This window comes from Leptopilina heterotoma, unplaced genomic scaffold (genome assembly GCF_015476425.1).
Source record: "Leptopilina heterotoma isolate Lh14 unplaced genomic scaffold, ASM1547642v1 Lhet_73, whole genome shotgun sequence".
Lineage (NCBI taxonomy): Eukaryota > Metazoa > Arthropoda > Insecta > Hymenoptera > Figitidae > Leptopilina > Leptopilina heterotoma.
The window spans coordinates 378,166-402,428 of NW_025111169.1; the positions used below are offsets into that span (position 1 = coordinate 378,166).

The following is a 24,263-nucleotide window of genomic DNA, read 5'->3' on the forward strand; positions in this document are numbered from 1 at the left end:
AATTCAAATTCGATTTTTGGATATTCTAATTCTAAATATTCTCTAATTGTCGAAATTTGGAATTTTTTCGTTATTTTCAATCTTTGAAAAAGGAATTTTTTGTTCAGAAGAAAATTTTCTCTGCCTGGGAGGGAAAGAATTTTTTTTTGTTTGATTTCAGAATATTGCATTTCCAATAATTTCTAATTCCATTCTGTGTAATTGCAGTGAGTTTTTAATTACGGTTCGATAATTGCTGATAATTGACTACTGCGATCGTTGTTGTAATTGTATAAATGGTTGTAAATAACGATTGTATTAGACCTTTTGACTTTGCGCCGAGGGGGTATATACAGTATTTTTCACCTTCTATTCCAAATTCTATTTGTCAGAATCGAATTTATTATTATAGAGTTGTGCAGAATTTTTTTTCTCTTCATCAAAGATATTTCCGTTTGAGAATCCAAAAAATTGTTTTATCTGCTAGAATCTCGTATTAAGAATTCTCAGATATCATGAATTATTCTAATGAATCAGGATCTTGGGAAAGAATCTCGAGGAGATCGTGGGTAGTTAATTCAGAGGTTGTCATCGTATATTAGGACACCTTGAGTCATCCTTCGTGTCTAGATCGTTTTTTCAAGATTCAATGTGTTTGTTTTATAGAGGAAGAGAAGAAAAGAGGGAAAGAGAGAAAGAGAGAGAGAAGTAGGATCAATATTGATATTCACTTTTTGGATTTTGAGAGGATATGTGGCGTGATCATGATTTTTTTCTTCTCTTTCGAGAGAGAGGAGGAATCGAAAAAGAGAACAGGCGGTCTGAAGTCTTTGACGAGCGGATGAATGGCTCCTTCGAAGAGAGTAGCGCATCGCTACTCTCTTCGTGAAGCGTTTAGTATAAATTACAGACGAGTCCCTCGGGGCTCAAAAGGAGAGTGAGAGAGAGAAAGAGAGAGGAGGGAAAAGAAATAGACGCAGGATTGACTGGGCCCCTTGCGCTCGCATGCCGAGTATTTTTAGAGTTTCACCGCGAGCCACAAAACTCACGCGACGAGATCGACCTCGTCGATCTTCCCAGATTTCTTATATAGAAAAAAAAATATCCTTTTATATGCATCGGTGGCTTTCTTTCTCTTCCTCCTCCTGCCCCATCTCCTCGTGTTGCGAAATTGACAAATAATTTTATAAATATTCATTATATTCCTCCAAATGGAACTTGGGACTCTATTCTCCTTTTTTTCGTTAAAAAAAAGGATCATCGTGATCCTTTTCACTTCCTTGTGCAATAAGAAAGTCGTGTGATAGATGTGAAAAAAAATTCCCGGCTTTTTTTCTTTCGGGTTTAGCTGGATTTTAAATCGGATTTACTTAATTTACTTAACAATTATATTTTCTGTCAATTTCGTTATTTTTGGCTCAATTGGCAAAAATATTGGTTCGATTATTGTTAATCTATTTTCTATTTTGCTGATTTTTGTAGAGTCGCGCCGGGAGCTAGTTTTGAAATTGAGTAAAAAGCAGGAGGATGAATTCGAAGGAGGGATGCATTTTTTTCGGAAGGAAAATTCTTGAACTGTTGAGAATCTGACGTGGCGTCTTTCAGAGGCTGAAAAAGTTGAAGAGACGGAGTTGAGTTTTTCGTCGAATCAGCGATCTGCTTTTTTGCCAAGTTGCCACCGTCTGCATCTCGAATTTTCCATCTTGTTCTTCTTCTTATTTTTCTTCCTTTTCTTCTTCTCTTTTTCTTTTTTTTTCTTTCTCTTTTTTCTCTTTTTCTCTTGTCTCTCGCTTTTAATGTTTTGCTGCTTTCAGGTGTTTGATCGCCTTCCTTCTCTCTCTCGGTGGCTGATGATTTTCTTTCTCGTCCCATTGGCTGATTTCTTTCTCTCTCTGGCGAGTTTCAATAGCCTTTTGGTTCGCGCTCACACCATCTCTGAGGAGAATCGTGGTAATAACGGTGAAATGGATTTGTATCCCGAGGGCCTGGTCTCTCGTGAAAGACCTCGTCTGATACCTAGCTTCTTCTTCATGGTTGTCTTCACGATGTTGTTGTTATTGTTGTTTCCTTTTTCTCTTTTTTTGCTCAAAGCGGCAAAGAGAGTACACGGAGAGGAGAGAAACGCCTCTTCCCCTAGGCACGACACGTGGTCATCGGAAAGGTGTATCAGCTGATACCTGGACTGTGCTACGCTTATTAGTATCCACCTACCGCACTACTGTACTTTACAGTGTCCCGCAAATAGATTCTCGCTTCAACTAGGCGCAAAGCAATCCTCTCGTTTTCGATGCCGTCAAACCGTGAAACAACATCTCTTTAACCCCGCGAAATATTTTTTTTTCTCGTTGCAGAAAAAAAAATATGTAACGCTTGGTCGCACTTGAGATTCACTGAATTCTAAATCGGAACTCTCTCTCTCTCTTTCTTCTTTTCTCGTTTCATTCAATCACTTCCCATTCATGCTCATTCAAATATACAAGAGACTTATCTCCATAACTCTTCAATATTTATCGTTCCTCTCGCCTCTATTTCTGTCTCGACCTACCGAGAGCCTCTAATTTGATTCACTTTTCGAGTTTGTTAATTCCTGCTGTCTTTTTTCTTGTTAATTTCTTTCTCTAATTTTGCTTTTACTCGTTTTTTTAGAAAACGAGCGATTTGAACAAAACGAGAAAATTTCTTTCGTTTGCTAATAAAAATTCAAATTTTTGCTCAATTAGCTTTTTGAAATCGAGCGATTCAGACCAAGCTGGAAAATTTCTTTTTCTCAACCAATAAAAAGGAAATTTTTGATCAATTAGCTTTTGGAAACAAAGTGCGATTTATATTACCAAGATGGAGAAAACGATAACGAGTGTTTGTGATACATATATAGTTTGTGAATAAGAAGAAGAAGAAGATGGTCATTGGAACATTGTTTAGATCCATGGAGATTAGAAATTGTTCTATATGGATAGAACTAGACGACGCGAAATCCTATCTGAGATCATGAAGTACAAACGAGGAAGAGGAAACGCGGAAACATATATAACAGCTGCGTTGCTATCGATGCTCATGGTTTTTGAATTGTTCGAGCCACACAAACCATTTATGTTTGTTGCAGCCTCTTCGCGAGAACATCACTTTGTGTGATGATTAATACGAGCGCATGTATATATATAAAACAAGAGTTTGTCCTCGGAAATATTTATTTCTTCTTTAGCTTTTGAGAAGGAGGAAAGAGTTTAGAGAGAGAGAGAATGAAAGAGAATGAAATGTGCGAGTGTGTGCAATGCTCGAGAGAGGAAGAGAGGTGAGAAAGAGTGAATAAAGCGAGAGGTGGAGGTATGCTGCGGCGCCGTGGGAACCAACTCCCGAGTATATCTTCTCTCTTTTTCCCTCTCGCTCGAGCTCAACTCATCTACTCCACTTTGATTCTTCTTTTTTAAGTTTTAGCTTCCTTTTTTTTCCAAACTCTCTTTCTTCGGTTGTTTCGTGTTTTTTCGATCTTTTCGATTTTCTGTCCTTTTTGGCTATATTATTTTTCTTTTTCGAAAGAGATAAATCTTTCTGCTTTGGAAATTTTCTATTGCCTTTTCGTATTTTTCGAATTTTTCGCTTTCGTATTTTCTTTTTGGTATTTTTTTTCTTTTTCATTTTTGGAGTAATTTTTGGATTTTTGTTTCTCTGTCTCTCTCTCTCTCTTTTGTTTCGTTCGCATATTCGCTTTTTCTCACTTGAAGTTGTCCGTGTAGTCTTTTTCTTTCTGTCTCCTTCTCTCGCTGCTGCTGCTGCTGCTTTAGAGTCTCGAGCGCACAATCCAAACTGCTGCACCGGCTCTCTCTCGAAACACACCCTACATTGTTCCCGGGATGCCGGTGCTTTTTCAGCTTTTTGTCGGCTTAATTCCAATCTCTGTAATAAATTAGCGAGCGATCATGGTGGCATTTGTCTCCTCTGCAATTTATTCTCCCCTCCCACTCGCCTCTCTTTCGCTCCTTCTCGTTTCTTCGAGTTCGCATCGTCCTTGCCGCAAGAAAAGGGTCGACCCCAAATGTCCCCTTCCCTCCACGGATATATACACAACTTATGCACCTATTTGTCTAACCCCTAATCTCTCTATCTTTTTCGGTGTACATATTTCAAGGCAAATATTCCTCTTCGTTTTTTTTATCTCCTCGAGAAGGATAATTAAATAATTAATCTTGCTGTGTTTTAGAAAAAGGAATAATTAAGTTTTACAACTTTGTGGAGAGAAGTGTTATCTCGAGGATTTTTTTTCGAAAAAAGTGGATTAATAGAAGAAAAAAAATTTGTGAGAGGAAAGATTTATTTTCATGAGCCGGCCGGCTATTTGACGCGAGAACTTGCGCTGACAATGGCAGATGTAAACTTTATTATTCAACGAGCGTAATGAGGCCGTGAAACGTATCTTGGTGACGTTAATAATTAAACGCTCTCTCTCTCTCTTGCGTTCATGCAGATTCCACGGGAACAAAACGACGACACACACACAATGACAATTTATTCATCACAACTTTACCGTTTTGCACTAATTGTCGCGAGTAATTCTTCATACGATTATGCGAAGAGCGCTAATTGTTAAATTTTCTTTTGCTCTCGACAATTTTCGTCTCGTTCGACTCTATTCGAGCTCGAATAGGAAAAATTGTAAACAAATTACTAAAAGTTTATTTTTTGTACTTTTTTTTCTATTTGTATTTTTTTGTATTTATACTTTTTTCTATTTGTAACTTTTGCTATTTGTATTTTTTTCTATTTAGAGTTTTTTGCGGATATCAAATTAAGACAAAAAACAAAGCAAAATTGTTGCGATGCAACAATTTTGATTTGTTTTTTGTCTCAATTTGATAACCGCAAAAAACGGTTTTTGTACTTTTTTCTATTTTTTTCTACTTTTTTCTTTTTCTGTTGATTCACACTTTTTTAATTTACCAAACCGAAAATTTTGAAGCAAAATGAGAATTAATTTAAACAGTAAATCTTGTTTTTTAATTTAGAAAACCAAAAAGTTTGTAGCAAAGTAAAAATTACCGTAAAGAGAAAACCTTTTTTTTTTTAATTGAAAAAAAAGGTTTTTACGGAAAAGTTTGTAGCAAAGTGAAAATTATAGTTTAAAGAGTCATTGAATAATGGTTTACATCATTCTCGTTGTTGTGTGTGTCGTTAATTATTTTACCAGTTGAGTGCACGTGTGCGGATGGCAAATATAGTCTAGGTCTTTGCTTTTGTGTTTTCATTGGCACACATAAATGTATAAATGATTTATATCCGGTGGAATGCATCAGTGTTATGTATACACCAACAACCCTCCGAGGGACTGTTGCTTTTTTAACCCCTCAAAAGTTTACGGGGCCAAACTCTCTCTCTCTCTCTTTTTTTTTTATTCCGGATTTTCCGTTTCATTCCGCTTGGACACGGTTTTGAACATAAACCGCGCCAGGTGCGTGCACGAAAGGCAAACTTTATATTCGTCGTCATCGGCTTTTTAGACCTTTTAATAAATTACACATATACACATAGACATTTTTTACTGTGAAACCTTTTAATTTAATTGAGTTTTTTTAGGAGCAAATTTTGTATAGCCTTGAGACATTTTCGATTTTTACCTGGGGCTGGAATTTTTTTTCTGTAAATTTTTTGGAGTTTTGGAGTCATTTTCTATTTTTTAGTTTTTTGCTTTTTTATCCTTTCTTTTTTTTATAAGAAAAAGGAAAAAGGACTGAAATTAATAAAGGAAACAAAGAAATTGGTTGAAATTTTCCAAACATTGAAAATAGAGGAGCAAAAAAGAATATTTGAATTGAATGGAATTTTTCAACTATTGATTTTCGATAAAAATTGAGAGACAAATATAATTTGTGGCGCTAAAAATCTACAATGGGCGACGAAGCAGACCTACCTACACGTTACATGGTACATTACAAATTACACAATTAGATATAACAATATAAAATGGTGTATAAAGCCCTTGACATCCTTTCTAACACTCCTGATGGAAGCCGGATGTTCAATTGGCAGCAGAGTCGCACATACAACCCCCTTGTCGCAAAGAATCAAATGATTTCAACATCTATATATATATTATTGTTATTACTAAATGTGATTGCAACACAATGTGTGTGAGTGTGTTCGCAGTCATAACAATTATTTATTCCTATATTTATATTGTACTGTTTGTTAAATTCTCCAATGTTTTCTGTTACAGGGCTCGTTCTCGCTGATAGTGGAGGCGTATCATGACACGGACAACATCACGAACAATACTTCCGGTAATGACGTTTCTCTAATTCTCAAGGGATATCCAATTGTTTCCTCGAATTTTACGTCTTATTTTTCTTTCGAAAATGTTAACCAAATACGAAATTAATCGAAAATAAGAATCATGATTCTCATTTCGTATTTGGTTAACATTTTCAATTTCGTTTTTGGTAATGAAAATTTCGCTATACTTTGGAAATGAATAGTATAGCGGAAAAAATTGGGAAATTTTTGCTGAGTGAGCGAAGGAAGAATGGAAATAGTTCTCAGTTCGCCTGACAGTTTGATTGAGAGAGAATCAATGAGAGGAGACCAAAAGTGATTTATAAATACTTATACGACTTTGATAGCATGTGCAAAGACAGCTGGGTGTGATGTGATGGCTCGGGTCCGAGACAATCAAGAAGCCACTTCCGGCCGTGTGTGACATTCACCAGATACGACACTTCTTTTTTTCTTCTCCTTCTTTTTTTTTCTTGATGAGGGTGGGGAACCACTTCTCTTACTCTTTATCCTGTCCCCCTTTGCCTCCCAGTCCTTCGACCTGTTTTTCAATGTTCTCGCTAGACGTATTACCGTAACATCCTCTCGGTGTGTCTCTCTCCCCGTTCAACACACGTGCAACGAGTACGACATTAAAGTTTGAATATGTACATGTGTGTTGAGTCTCGCAAGCAATAACCTAGTGCACGTGGTGCACATAGAACCCAACAGAGCCACTAGTGTTTCCTTCCTGTGTCGTGTAACCGTAGCAGCCACCTTCCACCACACACCGGAGAGAGAGAGAGTAACTCGACACCCTCGGCTTCTATACACAAGGATGCTTCTTTCTAGCGTCGTCGACACTTTGTAGCGCCAAGCTCCGAATCTGACGTGTTCAACACCCCCCCAATCTCCCCCCTTCATCTGCAATCTGACTTTCTCATTCATACACTGCTTTTGCACTGGACACTGTTGCGCTTACTCGCTTTTCGTTTTCCTCAACTGTCGTCGAGTATTCTGTTCCATATTTTTTTTACGTCATTCTTTTTTTCCCCGTTTCTTTCGCTATGTTCACGAGGTATTTTTATCTTTCTCTCATTTTATTCTCTTTTTATTCATTAGTCGAAAAATAATAATAGAAAATAATTGAAAGTGAAAATTATTATCTGCAAATAGAGAAAAATTGAAACGAGGGAAATATTGAATGGAGGAGGATTTTATTTTGAGTGGGGGAAAAATGGAGAATTCCGTGGAGACTGAGATTCTGGGAGAAAAAGATCTCGAGATTCCAAATTGGAATTTACAAAAGCATAGCCGGGAGATGAATGGTTTGAATTTAAAAGCTCGATTTCTATATCTCGAATCGTTGGACGACATCCAACTTGGACAATTTTAAATTGTCATTCAGTTTGTTTTCATTTCTTTCGAAATTGGCAGGAGAAAAATAAGAAAAAAAAACCTTGGGAATTGTTAAAATGCATTCCGCAGGGAATTTTTCACTATTTTTAACATTCGATCTTCTTGGAAATTTTTTGAAAGTATGTAAATTGAAGTCTAGACTGTGAAGATATTTAGAAATGTTTCATTTGTTTTTTCACAAGTAAAAAGTGTCGCAACATTTTTTTTCCGTTAGTTTTTGTATTTAAGATTTTTTTTTCTCTTTTTGCGATTTTTTTCTGTTTGTTTTTTTTCTCTTTTTTTCTGTTTGATATTTATTCTCTTTTCTCCTTTTTCCCTCATTTATTTCTCGCTGTGTGATTAATTCACTCCTCCTTTATTGAGTGCCGAAGAAAAATAAACGGCACATCTGTCTCTCTTATTACACTACATATTGTTGGTGAACTATCTCTTCAATTCTAACCATTTACTCATCAGCATGTATATATATAATATTGCCCTCCCTTGTTTGCACTATACACGTTGAATCTTCTCTTTCTCTCCTCCATTGGAGTTTACCAAGCCATTAACTCCTCCTGTTCGATCAAAGAACCAACCGTAATGATGTGTTGTCTCTCGTGACACATGTGCTGTAACCGGAAATATTCATGTATGAAAAGTTTCACGCACACATTTTTTTTTCTCTTCTTTTACTCGCGCACACAGTTTTATTAGAATAATTGTTTTGTAAACTCGTTTTAAAGAGAAAAACATTCCGCGAATTCCGGAAGAACTTTCTTTAATTTACTGATGCTCATCGTCTATTTGCCAGTGGAATAATTTTTTATAGAAAAAACAGGCGAATTATGCAAATTGAGGAGGATGTATTGTACGATGAAAATTGCTGTTGAAAAAAGGCAAAATGTGTGATAGTAGGAAATACAATACGAAATAAAATGCTAAACAAAATTTTTATTCTCTAAAACTGAAAAAGTGAAATTTGACTATTCTCACGATTTTGAGAGTACAAAAAAATTAGAACATAAAGTAAAATACGACAAAAAATAGAGAATGGAGTAAAAAACAAAAAACGAGAGGGAACAAAAAAAAATACAAAATGGAACAAAATGGAAAATGGAGTAAAAACTAGAATGCAGAATTGAACAAAAAAAAAAAATACCGATGAGTATGAAGAGAATGAGGAATCGACAAGATTGAAGAGCTGAGGGAAAAAAATTGAGTGAAGATGTAATGTGAATTGTGTAAAGTGGACTATTTAAGGAAGTGGACAAATTAGATGAGTGGAACAAGAATGGGAATGGGAGGAAAAAAATGGGAGATAATTGATTGATCAATGACCGTGGCACTGTCAAGGAGCCAATGAATTAATCAAACGATCTCCGGAAGGAGAAACAACTTTAGAAAAGGTATAGAACAACAACGACGACAACGACAACGACGATGATGATGATGATGATGACGCTATGCATGGCGGCACTGTGAGAGCACGTAATTTCCGCTTGGGTGATTTGTAATTAACAGAGAACTGGTTAAAATCCAAAGGAGAAGAAGAAGAAGAAGAAGAAGAAGAAGAAGAAGAAGAAGAAGAAGAAGAAGAAGAAATTAAGCAGTCTCTTCTTTGCTTCCATTTTTACACGAATATGTAGCGCTCGAGCGATTTGCGCGCATACATTAAAAATATTCTTATTGTGCCGCAGACATTGTCTGTCTCTTCTGGCATTATCACTAATGCGCCGTTTACATATTGTGCTGATGTTGATCTCTCATTGCTGCCATTTCTTTTTACTATTTTTCTCTTTCTATCTTTTCCCTTTCTGTCTTTTTCACTCTTTCTGTCTTTTTCTCCCTTTCTGTCTTTTTCTCTCTTTCTTTCTTTAAGGAAAGAAAAAGAAAAAGAGAGATTCTCTAAAGAAAGAAAGAGAAAAAGAGAGATTCTCTAAGGAAAGAAAGAGAAAAAGAGAGGTTCTTTAAAGAAAGAAAGAGAAAAAGAGATATTCTCCAAGGAAAGAAAGAGAGAAAGAGATATTCTCCAAGGAAAGAAAGAGAAAAAGAGAGGGCCTTCTCTGTCACTCTCTCTCTCTCTCTTCTTTATATCCTCACCATTGTATCCATCATGTATACATATACACACGAGTAAGAGCGAAACGAACCCTTTTATTGCCGCGTTGCTCGGATGCTGCTTCCTTTCTCAGGCCCATTCTCTTCTCTCTCTCTTTCATTCGCCCGTCTCCGTTCTTTATTTTTTTTTTCACTATTACTTTAGCACTGCTTATATGGCTTACGACATGACCGATACACCTGCACTTCCACCGAGTCACAGTCTCCCCATGACAAACATAATTGATAACACGTGGAGTGGAATTGCAATCTAAAAATCTTTCTTGTCTCCACGAGAGAGGCAATTTTATCCTCTCATTGCGATTTTCCCCTCGTTAATTCGATACTCGTTCATTCATTTATTTATTTCCACACTCGGATACTTAATCTTTCATTCTTCCGTCTAACGATTTTTGCTGATAAATTTGCTTTCAGAAATTGAAAATCGGAAATTGGAGTTAGAAAATCGAATTTTGGAAATTGAAAATCGAAAATTGGAAACTGAAAGATTGGATTTTGGAAATTGAAAGATAGGATTTCGGAAATTGAAAATCGAAAAATTGAAGCTTGGAATTGAAAATCGAGGAATTCAAGTTTGGAAATTAAAAAATTGTATTTTGGGACGTCAGAATTCGAAAAATTGGAATTTGCAAGTGAAAATCGAGCAATTGAACTTTGATAATAGTAAAAATTGTATTTCGGACATTGAAATTTGAAAAATTGGATTTTGGACATTGAAATTCGAGAAATTGAACTTTGATAATCGAAAACTTGGATTTTGGACATTGAAATTCAAAAAATTTGTCTTTGGAAATTGAAATTCAAAATATTAGACTTTGGAAATTGAAAAATTTAATTTTGGAAATTGACAACAAAAAAATTTTGTTTAAAAATTGAAATTCGAGAAATTTGACATTAGGAATTTGAAAATTGAATTTCGGACATTAAAATTCAATTTCCCGAAAGAACTTTGGGAATTAAAAAATTTTATTTCTGACGTTAAAATTCAAAAACTTGATCTTTGGAAATTGAAATTCGAGAAATTGAACTTTGGCAATTGAAAAGTTGGATTTTTAACGTTAAAATTCGAAAATTTGTTTTTTGGAAATTAAAATTCGAGAAATTGGACTTCAAAAATTGGAAAAATTAATTTCGGACGTTGAAATTCGAAAACTTGATATTTTGGAAATTGAAAATCGAGAAATTCAACTTTGGTAATTTAAAAATTGTATTTCGGACGTTAAATTTGAAAACTTGTCGCCTTTGAAAGTAGAAATTCAAAAAATCTGACTTTTTGAAGTCAAATAACTGAACCAGGGAAATTAAAAACAGATTTTTGAAAACGAAAAACCGAATAAGAAAAAAAAAATTTTATAAAATATGAAGAAATCAATTACTCCGAGTCGAAGACTCGGAGCAATAATTTTTTTGGTAATAATATTTTGAATGAAGATTAATTTCTACCAATCCAAGAATCTCTGGTTATTATTCGAGTCGATTAAAATTAAAGCCTGCCTTTCGAACTTGAGAGAGAAAGAGCTGACGATAAGGGCGACTATTTTAAAAAAATACTTGGACGAACTGGCGCGGACGAGTCAAGTACGCCACACATATATATTCTAAGTATTTCGGTATCTATTATTATCTCGAAACAGATACTTGTATATAGCTGGAACAGAGATCGAGCACGAGTAGCACATGCCACAATTCATAGTTTTTTACTTTGGCGAACCCTTTCATGTGCAATGACGCACGCGTCTGTTATCTCAGAGAATTACTCTTTTTTTTCTTTCTCCTTCCTTCCTAACCATATAGACGCAGTCACAGGAAAAAGGGTCGTCGTGGTTGTTACTTCTTCTTTCTTCTCTTCTCTTCTCTTCTTTACTGGTAATGAATAGTAAAACTCTATTATCAGGCGACGAAATACTACTTCTAAGAAAATACTATGCAATTACAGGCGCGCAGATGGTGCACCTTCTTATTATAATGAAGGACTTGATCTTAGGTGTTCATTTGCATCTATACATGGACATTTTTTTCCTTGAATCTCGAGCCGGTTTCTCAGATCGTTCCTCTCTTTTTTGGTTTTTATTTTAATTCAGCTTGTGTGTATATAACCTCATATCGATAAAGTGTCATGGTATTGTTGAAAGGAGCAGGTGCTTCTGATCAATAAGAGGAATAATTGGTCTCTCTCTTTTAATTTTTTGCTCGTGTAGACAAAGGACTATTCAAAAATAGGTTTCTTTGAAAAATTTATCGAATAAGAGTGAATTAGAATGAATTAGAATGAATTAGAATAAATTGGAATGAATTAGACTTGCTAAGTTAGTGTGATTAAAAATTGGGGCGATTTTTTATTGTCTCTGGGAGATAATGAAGAAAATAAGAGTCCTGGGGATGAAAAAGTAATTCGTTTCGTGTTTCCAAATTTTTCGTTTTGGGGGTATTATCATAAACACCGAACGATTAGGTTAGAGCTCGATTCGACGCCCTATCGAAAAAGCGTCTCTCACGGCTAGCCGGTGTGTTCCAAACCTCGAGCAACTCGCCTCTCGTCCACAAAATCTCAAGCAGCGGCGAAACTGCCTTCTTCTCTTCTCTCTCATCCCCCATGGACCATATCGAAGAAAGGCGAGGATGAGAGAAGAAAAGAGATGAAGAACAAAAGGCGGAACCCGTTTTCGCCGATGGCGTGCCCGTGGATACTTAAAGCACTGGCGTCTTCCCAGAAGGGAAGTAACGTTTCGCCTCAGGGCGAAACGGGAGTCAGGACCTTGCCTTACCAACTCTCTTCTTCTTCTTCTTCTTCTTCCTCAGGCAATTGCCTCCTCATCGTTCCGAAATCCCAGCTCTCTTCGTAAACAACGATACAGATTACTACACAGCCTCTGTCTCTCTCTTCTCATCTTCGTTCTACGCTTTTTAAAACCCCAACTGCATGGGATACACCTGAACCATTAATTTTATGGAAAAAAAAGGTGCAAAAAAAATAAAGATCTTAAAGCAGAAATCACTGCTAAGTTAAAAACTCTTCGCCAAGATGAGAGCTATCGGAACCAAGTAAATTCATATTTTGGCTACCTTTCCTCATCAACTTCCCCTTCTCTGTTTGTTTACCAGCTGAGCTCCAGAAATTCACACGCACTTGTTTCAGAGAGTCTTGGCAAAAAAAAAAGATGAAGAGCAAAAAAGAAAATAAAAGGAAAACATAAAATTCAGATAAATGAAGATCAATCATAATAATGATTATAAAAATTTAATAGGATGAATTCTCACGGATGCTGCGTTGAAGAGGAGCAATTTTTCTGAGACAAGATGCTGAAACAATTTTCAAGAGAGGAACAATTTTCGGAAATTCATCATTTGGGACCAGATGGCGTGAAGAAAAAAATTTTTGGAAAAAAATATCAATTTTTGTAAATTTTCCAAGGACAATTTTTAGAAATTCTCCAAAACTTCTGACGAGATGCTGGAAAAAACGACAATTTTCATAAATTCTTCTTCACTTTTGGGACTAAATGCTGGAAAAAAAAGAAAATTTTTCAAAGTTTTTGAAACAGAATTTTTTTGAATTTTTTTAAGTGAATAATAAAAAGTGCTTGCGGGAAAATTGCGGAAAATAATAAAATAGGAAAAACGATGAAGGCAATTGGAATGTGAAATAGGGGAAAAGGTTAAAGGAGATGGCAAAATACTGTGTTCGAATAGAGAAAGTAAAATGCATATGATGAGAGGGAAAATGTCGTAATATGGCAACACTGTTTCACGCTAGAGGTTTGAGAAAAGGTGGGTGAGGTAAGAAATGAAACGTCAAAAGAAAAGAGGAAGAGGTGGAGAGATACAGAAGGAGGGAGGAGGAAGAACGCCTCTTTCCCAGAGTGTGCTCTTTGTGCCGGATGCGTGCCGTCGACGGACTGGCAATAGCGAAAGAACATCCGGTCTACCCCCGGGGCGCCGATTCACCTCAGGAGCAAAACACTTCCGAAATACCAGATTTCTTCACTCCCCAAACTATTCTCTTGAAGAAAAAATTTTTCTTCTTTTCTATTATCTTTTTTCCACTTTTCTCATTTTTCTTTTCTCTTTTCTCATTTTTCTTTTCTTTTTCCTCTTTTTTCCCTTTTCGTTTCTTTTTTCAAGGGAAAAATTTCCGAATAGCGGAAATTTCTCTCTAAAAAAATTCTCCCTTTTTTGAAAAACTTTACTTTTGCCTTTTTTTCCTCAGGCAAATTTTTCTTTGCTTTTTTCGATTTTAAACAAATTTGACTAGAAATCCTCTCTTTGGAAATTTTTTTCTACTATCAAAATTATTCTAATTAAGTTAATTTCGAGTTAATTTCGGAAAAGAAAATTATTTTCCACTATCAGAATATTTTTATTTAAGTTAATTGCCGAAAAGAAAAAATTCGGGAAACAATGGTTACAATCAAATTACAATAAAATTTATTTCTAAATTCGCATGTAATTTAAATAATAAAAAGTTTAAACTTCTTCGTTTGGCCAAACGAAGAAGTTTAAAATTTTTATTATTTATAACTAATTATTTATTTCCAATTGTAAAGCAAAATATTTAAATTAAATTAAAAAGAATATTTACTAATTAAATAATTTTTTATTGCAGAGAAAGTACTGTTGGCGAGATTAGCGACCCAGATGTGGTTGGGGATTGGACCAAAATGGATAGAGGTTGAGGAGCAGAATGCTCATTCGATGATGGCCTACGGGTTCAGAGTGATCTGCGCGCAAAACTACTATGGGCAAAAGTGTGAGAATTTCTGCAGGCCTCGGGACGATAGATTCGGGCATAACAGCTGCAGTCCGACAGGCGAACGTATTTGCCTCTCGGGATGGACCGGTGACTACTGCAACAAACGTAAGCTATACCCTCCTATTAAAAACCTTTTACTTGGAAATTGAGTGAGAGAGGAGAGAAGAGGAGAGAGATCCTCCTACGATCCCAGAGGTCGAAGCCGCGCGCTCTGCTCCACGGTTCACTCTTCTTGCTCAACAAACCAACATTGCCTCGAGTTATATACAAAGCTGCAGCAGCCTCCGTGTGTTAACTATAACATTTGCATTCTTCCTTCACTTGCAGTCCAATCACTTTCAAATATGTATATATATGTATACTTGCACATCGTGTGCCCTCTCCTTATATTCCTCTCTTTTCTTTGAAAAATTCTGTGGTTTATAAACACATTTCTCGCTCTCTCTCTCTCTATCTTTATCTTTGTGTTTCTCCTTCTTTTCCCCATCGCACCTTCGACATTCCAGAGGAAAACAATTGTCCTTTCTAATTTTCCCTCTGGGTAATGTTGTTTCTGATTTTGTACTTTTTGAGTTTTGAGAACAGAAAATAGTTTCGAAACTAGCTTCTATTTTTGATACTAGTTTCCGTCTTTAAATCTAATTTCTATTTTCGAAACTAGTTTCTAAGACAGAAACTAGTGTCAAAAACAGAAGCTAATTTCAAAAACAGAAAAAGAAAAGAAAGAGAAAAGAAAAGAAAAGAAAAGTAGAGAAAAGAAGAGAAGAGAAAAGTAGAGAATAGAAGAGAAGAGAAAAGTAGAGAAAAGAAAGAGAAGAGAGAAGAAGAAGAGAATAGAAAGCAGACAAGTTTTTAGTGTGTGTAATTGTTTTAAAAATAATTCTAAAAGTCGAGTTGAGAAAAATAAATACACCACTTGAGAGCTTTCTCTCTTTTCTTCTTTCCTTCTTCTCCTCTCTTTTTTTTTTGTTTTAAAAAACTCTCTACTGTTTCTCTCTTACTGCCGACTGGCGTCTAGACAAGAAGCAATCCCTTTTCGTAATATTAGACTCGTATGATGGGATGATAAACTACCAGTAGGATAATTGCAGAGGCTCAATTATCCCAAGTGGAAATGATACAAGCGGAGCTATAGCTATTGGTAGACCACCTCTCTATCCTTTTTGTGGATCTTATAAATGCCATAACTCACTTGTAACATGGTTTGCCTCCTTTAAAAACGCATAATAGTCTTCCAGCTTCTCTGATTTCAATCTCCGCATGTTTTTAACCTTTCCTTCATTCTTTTTCACCTCCGATTTTCCCTTATTGCAAAATTGAGAAAAGAAGACGAAGAAGAAGGAGAAGAAGGAAAGAAAAAACGAGGTTGCTGCTGCTGCTGGGTATATTTTACTAATTGTTCATTCCTGGGCTATTGACCTCTTGGATCGAGGATTAGAGATTGTATAATATTTTCTGTGTGAGCATATTGAACGATGCAAAAGAAATTTTTGGTTTAAAGAAATAATGTTTTCAAGTTTTCGACGTTCAATTGAGCGGAATTTTTATTGTGTTCTAATTTTCTTCCTATTTCTCTAAATAATTCAATTTATTTAAAATAATTACATTTTTGAAATAATTTCTTAAAGATATCAATTTTAATTTATTTGAAAAAGAATTTTGTTAAAAATTGTTGCAAATTTTTGGAAATCATTTAATTTCAGGGGTTAAAATGAAATTTTTTGAGAATTTTTAATTACAGTGAAGAAATTAATAATAAATATTTATTTAGGAAATTATTTTAGTTTTCAATATTCAAAATTCTGAAAAATGAAGTTTTACAAATATTTTCGTTCATTTTTTTGAAGATAATTAAATTTTTATAAATAATTTAAAATTTTCGAAATAATTGAAATTTTCTAAAATTCTGATAAAAATAATAGAATTTTTTTTTGGAATTTTATTAAATTAATTGAGTTATTTGTTAAATAATAATTATTATTGTAAATAATTGAATATTTGAAAATAATTGAATTCTTTAAGAGTTATATTCAAAAATCTAAAAATAATTGAATTTTTAAAGACTTTTTTCAATTTTCTGCAAATAATCGAATTTTTAAAGAATTTTTTTCAATTTTCTGGAAATAATTGAATTTTTAAAGAATTTTATTCAAATTTCTGAAAATAATTGAATTAAACATTTAATTAGTTTAAAATTAATTTTGTATTTATAAAAATAGAATATTTTGTAATAAAATTGAAAGTGAAAAAATTGTTTAAAAAAATGATCGCTCATTTGAAAGTTCGAAACCCTAGGGGAATAATTTTCGTTCAATCTGGTCATAAAATTGTATTTTTAAGTAGAAAATAATTTTTTTTAATGAAATTGTACAAATTAAGTCCCGAGGTATGCTAAATCCTGAAGAAAAAATTTTGTTCCGTTTCTAGGATTTTTTAAAGAGTAAAAAATATTTTTTTTCAGGAAATGTCTTTTCGGTCTAATGGTTTTTTCTTCCTACTTTCAGTTTTTTTAGCAGTTGCCAATTTTTCATGTCAGATTTCAAATCGACTGGAAAAACGTTTTTGGATTCGAAATCGAGAAGTTTGGATTGTTTCAAAAATATAGATCAATTCGCAATTGGAATTTTTTGTATCAAAAATCTATCGCAATTCGTTTTTGGATTCGGATTGGATTTTTTGTATGGAGAATCGAGAAATTTGGATCGTTGCGAAAGAATAGACGGGACTTTGGATTAGAAATCAAAAAATCGTTGCAAATTCGCAAAGTGGATTTTGAATTCGGATTTTTTGTATTGGAAATCGAAATTCAAGTTTCGCCGATCATTGCGCGAGAATAGATCAAACTCTGCAGCAATGGGACTTCTCTCAGCGAGAGAAGTGATTGTCCGCGAAATGTTATGTGAATAGACATATCCTGAAAATGGAACGGGGATAACACGACTCCTGCAGCAGCAGCAACAGCAGCAGCAACTATCGAAAGTTGGTTGCTAAGGGACGAAGTAAGACCCTGTCGGTACCTGAGCCTGATGTCTGAGAACAGTTTCCCACGCTTCATGCGCGCGCGCACACACTCTGACTCAGTTCATCTTTCTTTCTCTCTTTGCAAGCGGGTGTATTAGCTTCCTCGTCTTTTACTTCGCGAACCTGCGGACCGACTGGATCGGTCGCTCCTCGCAGACCAGCAGAGAAGTCGACTTGGCGAGCGAATAAACACAAGCGTAGATGTTACTTGTTTTTTGATCCCTCTCTTTTTCTCTCTCTCTCTCTCTACTTCTCTTTCTCGTCAGCTATGAAAATCATACATGTATTAAAACTACTTCTCATTTTTCATTCCTCCACAAAATTATCATTCTAAAAATATCTCCTTTTTTGCAAAAAGGCGAATTTTTCCCTCATTCTTCATTCTCTGCGATTTAAATTAGCAGATTTTTCAGTTTTCTGGAATTTTTCTCTCATTCCTCATTGATTAGATTTTCTTAGTTTACTTTTTTGATTCTTTATTCTCAGCGATTTAAATTAGCAGATTTTTCAGTTTTCCGGGATTTTTTCTCTCATTCCTCATAGATTTTTTTAGTTTACTTTTTCGATTCGATTTTTAAATTTTCTTTGATTTAAATTTTTAACTAAGCAGCTTTTTTCATTTTTCTGTGATTTAAACTCCAGAACCAATTTTTCGTTCCTTTGGGATTTGAACTAGGTTTTTTTTCATTTTTCTGGAATTTTAATTAGCATTTTAAATGACGTATGTATTTTATCGATGAAGGATTATTGCCTCATATGTTTGTAGAATAAAAAGGCAAAGGGGGAAAAATGTGGAAAAAAAGATTTGTAGATATGATTAGAGGAAAAATATCGAATTAGAGTGATATGTGTAATTTATGGATCGATGATGGTTTTAGCGAAGCGAATTTTTCCTTTATCTGCGGAGGGTTTTTTCTCACGTTACGAATCATTAAGTCATCAGTATTTTCTATGCTGATTAGCATTTTTTTGTCATTACCAACATATTTTATATGATCCTGGTGGCGATGGTGGTGGTGGTGGTGGTGGTGTATTACCAACTGGATAAATCTACTTTCAGATGTGTATATATGGCCTTTGCGAAATTATTGTGCGCAGGAGACTTCACAAAGAGTGTGTCCTTGATTCGAATGTAATAAAATTGCAATATCGTCTCTCTTATTCTCCGTATTCTCTCCTTTCATTCATTTATGAATTTTCTTCGTTTTTTTTGTAGAAAAAGACGTTTTTCTTTAATGTGATTTTTTATTTGTTCTTTTGCAATTTTTTGGATTCTTTTCTCGATTTTCTTCTTTTTTCGTTTCTATATTTTTCGTTCTCCCCTTTTTTTCGTTTCTCTATTTTTTTTCCTTTTTCGTTTCTCTATTTTTCGTTTTTCCCCTTTTTTTCTTTTTTCATATCTATATTTTTCATTTTTCCCCTTTTTTCGTTTCTCTATTTTCTATTTTTCTTGTTCTTTTTTCGTTCCTCTATTTCTCGTTTGCCTATTTTTTCCTTTTTCGATTTTTCTTCTCTCGCCTTTTTCCCTTTTTTTCCTTTTCTTCGCCTTTCGATCAAAAAACGAAAATCGAAGAAAAAGGAAAAAAAGAGGGAAAACGAAGTTTTTCCTTCTTTTTTCCTTTTTCTTCGATTTTCCCTCAACAAGTGAATTAGATGCAAATTAAATTACACGGAGAGTCATCAGGGTCGTTGCACTTTTAGTTTTGTGCGCGTATACACGATGTGTCTCGCGTAAAGGACACACATTCACTCAGTATAGAGAATGACAGAGAGTTTGCGAATGGATTACTAAATAGAATTGATTTCAAATGATGTTCTTCTCTCTTCGGTTGATGGTTCTTCCTGAACGAACTCTTTTTTTTTCCTCTCGCGCTTTCTTTTCTTTTTTTTGCATTTTATTTTTTTTTTTTTTTTGATGAAAGAAAGGAATTTTTTCGCACTTCTAATTGGACTTTTTTTGGACACCTTACTCTTCACACGTTTATTAACGCGTATGTTATTTTTATTTTCCTCTTCATTATCTCTTGTTCGTCGAGATTTTCAAGACTAAACTCGTCTTTCGTGCATTCACAGCATTTCTTTCGGTAATAGGACAGCGGACGAATCAGATAGCATTTAAAAGCGCGCAGTGCAAACATACTCCAAGTCTGCTTAACGTTTCGCATGAATCGTGTTGCTAGTTACACACACGCAATAAGAAGAATTGGACAGTCATGCTCTTTTTTCTTCTTTCTTTTATTTTTGGTTTTCGGCCTTGGAATGAGAATTTGAATATTTAATATTTACCGGAAAGAATTGGTTTTGATCTACTGTAAATATTGCTTTTGGTTTTCTTTTCTTTGTAGTTTAAGGTTTCGTTTCGTTTCGTTTCGTCTTTGTGTCAATTTCGTTCGCAGTTTTTGGTCCGATTAGAGTAAAATTCGTTCAGAAGAAAAAAAAAACAATTTCTTTAGTTTAGAGTAAATTTTTTTGAATTTCGTCTTGTAAAATTTAATCGAGCCAAAGGGTTGAGAAGGAGGGGGAGAAATAGAGTTTTTCGGGGGTGCCACCTCGCCATTTTGATATAGGGGTTGAGGGGTGAAAAACGAAGCAGCTGCAACACGACGGCAAGCCGAGAGCGAGTGGCCGCGACAGCTGCTCTTGGGTGCTTTAACCAACAGCTGCACTGGACTAGCATTCGGCTCAGTCCACTTCCATGCGTTTTATAAACTCTCCACGGTTTCCCTTCTTGTCCTCAAAAAATTTCTTTTCATTTCTCAAGGCGCACGCTTTTATATTCAATTTTCCTTTTTACCTGCTCCCGAAAAACTTTTCTTCGAAATCTTCTTCGAATCTCGAGGCACATGTCGCTTTTCACAGCATCCACTCGAATACCCCGAGGGAAAAATAGAGAGAGAGAGAGAGAAAAAGAGCAGGTATAATAATCAAAGCTTGACGACGTTGAATTTATATGCATTCCAGGAAATTAGGGTCTGCAGGAATGAAAAACGTCAGTTGGAAAATCGATTTGTTCGTTGTTGGTCCGAATATTTCCAGAGACTTCATTTTTTTTCAGCTCTACAATTTTAATTTTTTCTTTCATTTTCTTTTATCAAAACATTACTAAAATCGTCGATTAAAACAAATTCAAGAACTTACGTTCTTGAATTTGTTTTAATCGACGATTTTAGTAATAATTTTTTGATTTGAAGACTTTTTTAATTTCTGTTTTTTGATTTGACGGTATGATTTTAGATTGTGTCGAGGAGAGAGAGGAATAAAAATGGTGGGACACGATTTCACGGTTGTTGGGGTTTCTTTTGTTGGTTGGACCAGAGGAATCTCTACGATTCGTTCATTCCTTTCGGCGTCGATCCAAAGAGACGCTGGACTATAAATACCTACCTACTCCACTGAGTACTCTGTGTGCTACTCGAACTCTAGTCGACAAGAACTCCATGCACCGGCCGGTGTTGCCTCGATGCCAAGGTCACGCGGTCCACCCGCTTCACCCCGACTCTTCTCCTCGCATCCCAATCTCTCTCTCTCTCTCTCTCACTCGACTCTCTTCTCATATACCTGATTCGTGTATAGCCACCTTCAACCCCATTCAGAACCTGCTACCATCACAGTCTGTCGATCATCTTTTTTTTCCTTCTTTGTTGTTGCACTTTTAAGTTTTACTTTTAAGTTGTACTTTCAAATTTTACTCTTGTTTTTAATCTCCACTTTTGAGTTCTGCTTTCAAGTTGAGTCTTCAATTTTGAGTCTCGCACTTAATCGTCTTCGGTTTCGATTTTCGAAGGAAAAAAGACGAAGAAGAAGAAAAAAAACGAAGAGAAGCAGAAGAAAAAAGGAAAAGGAGGAGAAGTTCCAAAGACAAAATTCTGTGACGCAATTGTAATGGGAAATCACCGATTATTGCGCCGGTTCGAATTTCTTTTCTGTAATAATGACTTTGTTGCGATTTCTCCTGCAAAGAAAAGCAAAGGCGAAGGAGGAGGAGGAGGGATGAGTATAATTCTAGAATATCTAATCGATGCGCTAGAGTTATATAGGAGAATTTATTTATTTGCAGGCAAAAGCAAGCAAAAGGCCTCCTCGAACGATACTTTCTCCTTTGGCTCGAGAGACTCCAGGTTTGAAAAAGAATATCCTTCAAGAAAGCGAGTTCCGTATATATGTATATACATTGATAGAGGCTCCTCTCCTCATGGTGTGTTATTCTCCTCATCGACTTGGAATCCTACATGTATCGCACGAGGTTGTCCGTTTCACAGCGATATACCCTGAAGCACGATCTTTGGTACCGACCTCCTATAACGTGCATCTCCCATATGTGCACCGACTGCTTCTTCTTCTTCTTCGTCTTCGTCGTCGCCGTCGTCGTCCTCTTCTTCCTTCATTATGAATCGAAACCGAAGACGATTTCTACCATACACGTTGTTGTCTTCAATCTCTCATGCTGACTTGATTGCTGCCGCAAAATGTCTTCGCCTACACGATTTAGAAACCGAGAATCTTCAATTTTTCCCCTCGATTCGCGAAAACTGTTTTCTAATTGGAAATTTTAGTATAAATCATCGATTCTTTTTTCTATTCGAATTTGTTAGTCTTTTTTTTCGTTTCTATTTTTTTCTTCCTCTCTGAAAATGAGTATTTTAATTTTTCGTCATTTTGCGATAGTTTTTTTTCTTTCCTCTCTAAAAAAGAAAATTCATAATTTGTCACTGATTTTGGTGTCAAATCGAATTTGACTCATTCTTGATGGCAGTATTTTTTCTACCAACTCATTCGAATTTTTTCCTTTATTGATTTTGTTGATTCGAAATTTTTTCTCTTCCCCGAAAGAGAAAATTCTCATTCGCTCGCGGTTAATTTTAATGTTGAATCTTGGAATTATAATACACCTTAATATTACGAGAGTTAGAGAGAGAGGACTTGGACAATTAAGTTTTTGAGATTCTTGAAAATTTCTATAATTGATCGTGACTTGGAGGTTAAATTTCTCGGATTCTAATCTTTTTAATTAGTCATAAAAAGTCGCAAGATATTCAAATGATTAGTTTTCATTGTCGGTGTCGTATAAAGAACCGAGAAACATAAAAGATGTCCCACAATGACTATTAATTTAATCATGTTGATGCGGCTAACAATTTATTTTCGCTTCTTTTTTTTTGCTCCCCTCTTCTTTTTTATTTATTAATTTTTTTTTCTCCTTAGGTGTGTAATTTTTTTCTCTGATTTCGCATTTTCTTCTTTTTTTTCGCATTTTTATCTTTCTTGTCTCATCTTTTTTGTCGTCATCGTTTTTGGATTTTTTCTTTTCGCCTTCTTTCCCCTTTGAATTTTTTGTCTTTTTGCCTTTTTTTTTTTTTTTGCAATTTTTCGCCCTTTCCTTCTCTCTTTTTACGTAATTCACATCTTTTTTTTCTTTCCCATAGTATTTTTTATGACTTTTTCCGCAATTCTTTTTCTTTTTTTTTTTATTGGTTTTGTCGATTTTCTCACACATTTTGTTTTCGGGGAATTGAAAAATTGAAGGAGAAAGAATTCCGGAACCGAGGAAGAAGTCGTCATCTGTGTGCTTTTTAATATGAATTCGAGTAGTGTTGAGGGAGAGTCTCTCCTTGTATATATAGAAATTGTATTGGTGCTGGTAACTGTCAGTGGCTGCGAGCCAAACGAGCCTTTGGATATTTGCGGACTGGACAAACGGCTCTAAACGTGACACAATTTCATTACCGCTGCAGTATTATTGCGCTCTTTAAAATCCCTTTTTCACTAGCATACCTCGGGGGATTTGTACAATTTAAATAGTTTTTTTTTTTTGTAAACAGCACGTCTAATTAATAATCCTCTGATTATGTTATTATATTGTTAAATGAATGATTCAACGCTCATCGTAAATTCCTCGCGTGGAGAAATAATCGTTATTTTTCCTTTATGACATTTTCATTTATTTTTTTTTTTATTGTTGATGGAAAATTAATGTGAAACGATTATTTATTTATTGATAGTGATAGTTGACTATTTGTTTGTTAATTATTTTTTCCTTGACGATGATGATTTTTTCTTGACGATTATTTTCTCTTGGCGATTTTTTTTATTGATAATTTTTTCTTGGGCAATATTTTAGTGGGATTTTAGTGGGATAATTTTCGAAGTGAAGATTTACAATTTCGAAAAAGAGAGGGCAAAACTTTTCGCTGGGAGTTTTAATTAAATGAAGTTTTAATTAAGGCTTTAACGAAGGTGGCTCTTTAATTTTTCGGAAAGGGTTTTTAAGAGTTGATCTGAGGAATTAATGAGGCGTGCTGTGCTTTACTGTACATACCAACAGTGCATTGTATCGCTCTCTTACCAGTCGTGAGGGACGCGATCGACCTCTTGTGGAGAGTTGCCTTAACCTTTGAATTTTTTCTTGCTCGTTTCAGCCAGCTGCCTGCCCGGATGCGACGAGCAACACGGACACTGCAATCGACCCAACGAATGCATGTGAGTATATACTCCTGTACCGGTATTACATTCTGTTCGATGCAATGTGGCTGCTCCCACCACCACCTTCTCATCCTTCTTCTTTTTCCTCTTTTTTTTTATTCCTCCTCCTCCTCCTCCTCGTCGTCTTCTTCTTCTTCTTCTTCTTCTTCTCCTTTGCAAAAGAGCTTGTCGAGGAAAGCAGGACGAAGAAGAATTCGAAGCGTTTCCGTCGCTACTCGCGGTGGCGATCCCCGATCCTTCCTTCTCTTTGATTTACCTCACATCGCCGGGTTAA

At 35.2% G+C, this 24,263-nt stretch overlaps 1 protein-coding gene across 8 annotated transcripts in view; it reads left to right on the plus strand.

Moving 5' to 3' along the window:
• LOC122510670 (neurogenic locus protein delta) overlaps positions 1-24,263 on the plus strand; it is a 233,644-nt gene that overhangs the window by 199,941 nt on the left and 9,440 nt on the right. For all 8 annotated transcript variants that reach the window (XM_043625479.1, XM_043625478.1, XM_043625483.1 and 5 more), the window contains 3 exons: positions 6,188-6,251; positions 14,342-14,593; positions 23,926-23,986. In XM_043625479.1, coding sequence (XP_043481414.1) covers positions 6,188-6,251; positions 14,342-14,593; positions 23,926-23,986 — 377 coding nt within the window. The remainder of the gene's footprint in view (positions 1-6,187; positions 6,252-14,341; positions 14,594-23,925; positions 23,987-24,263) is intronic.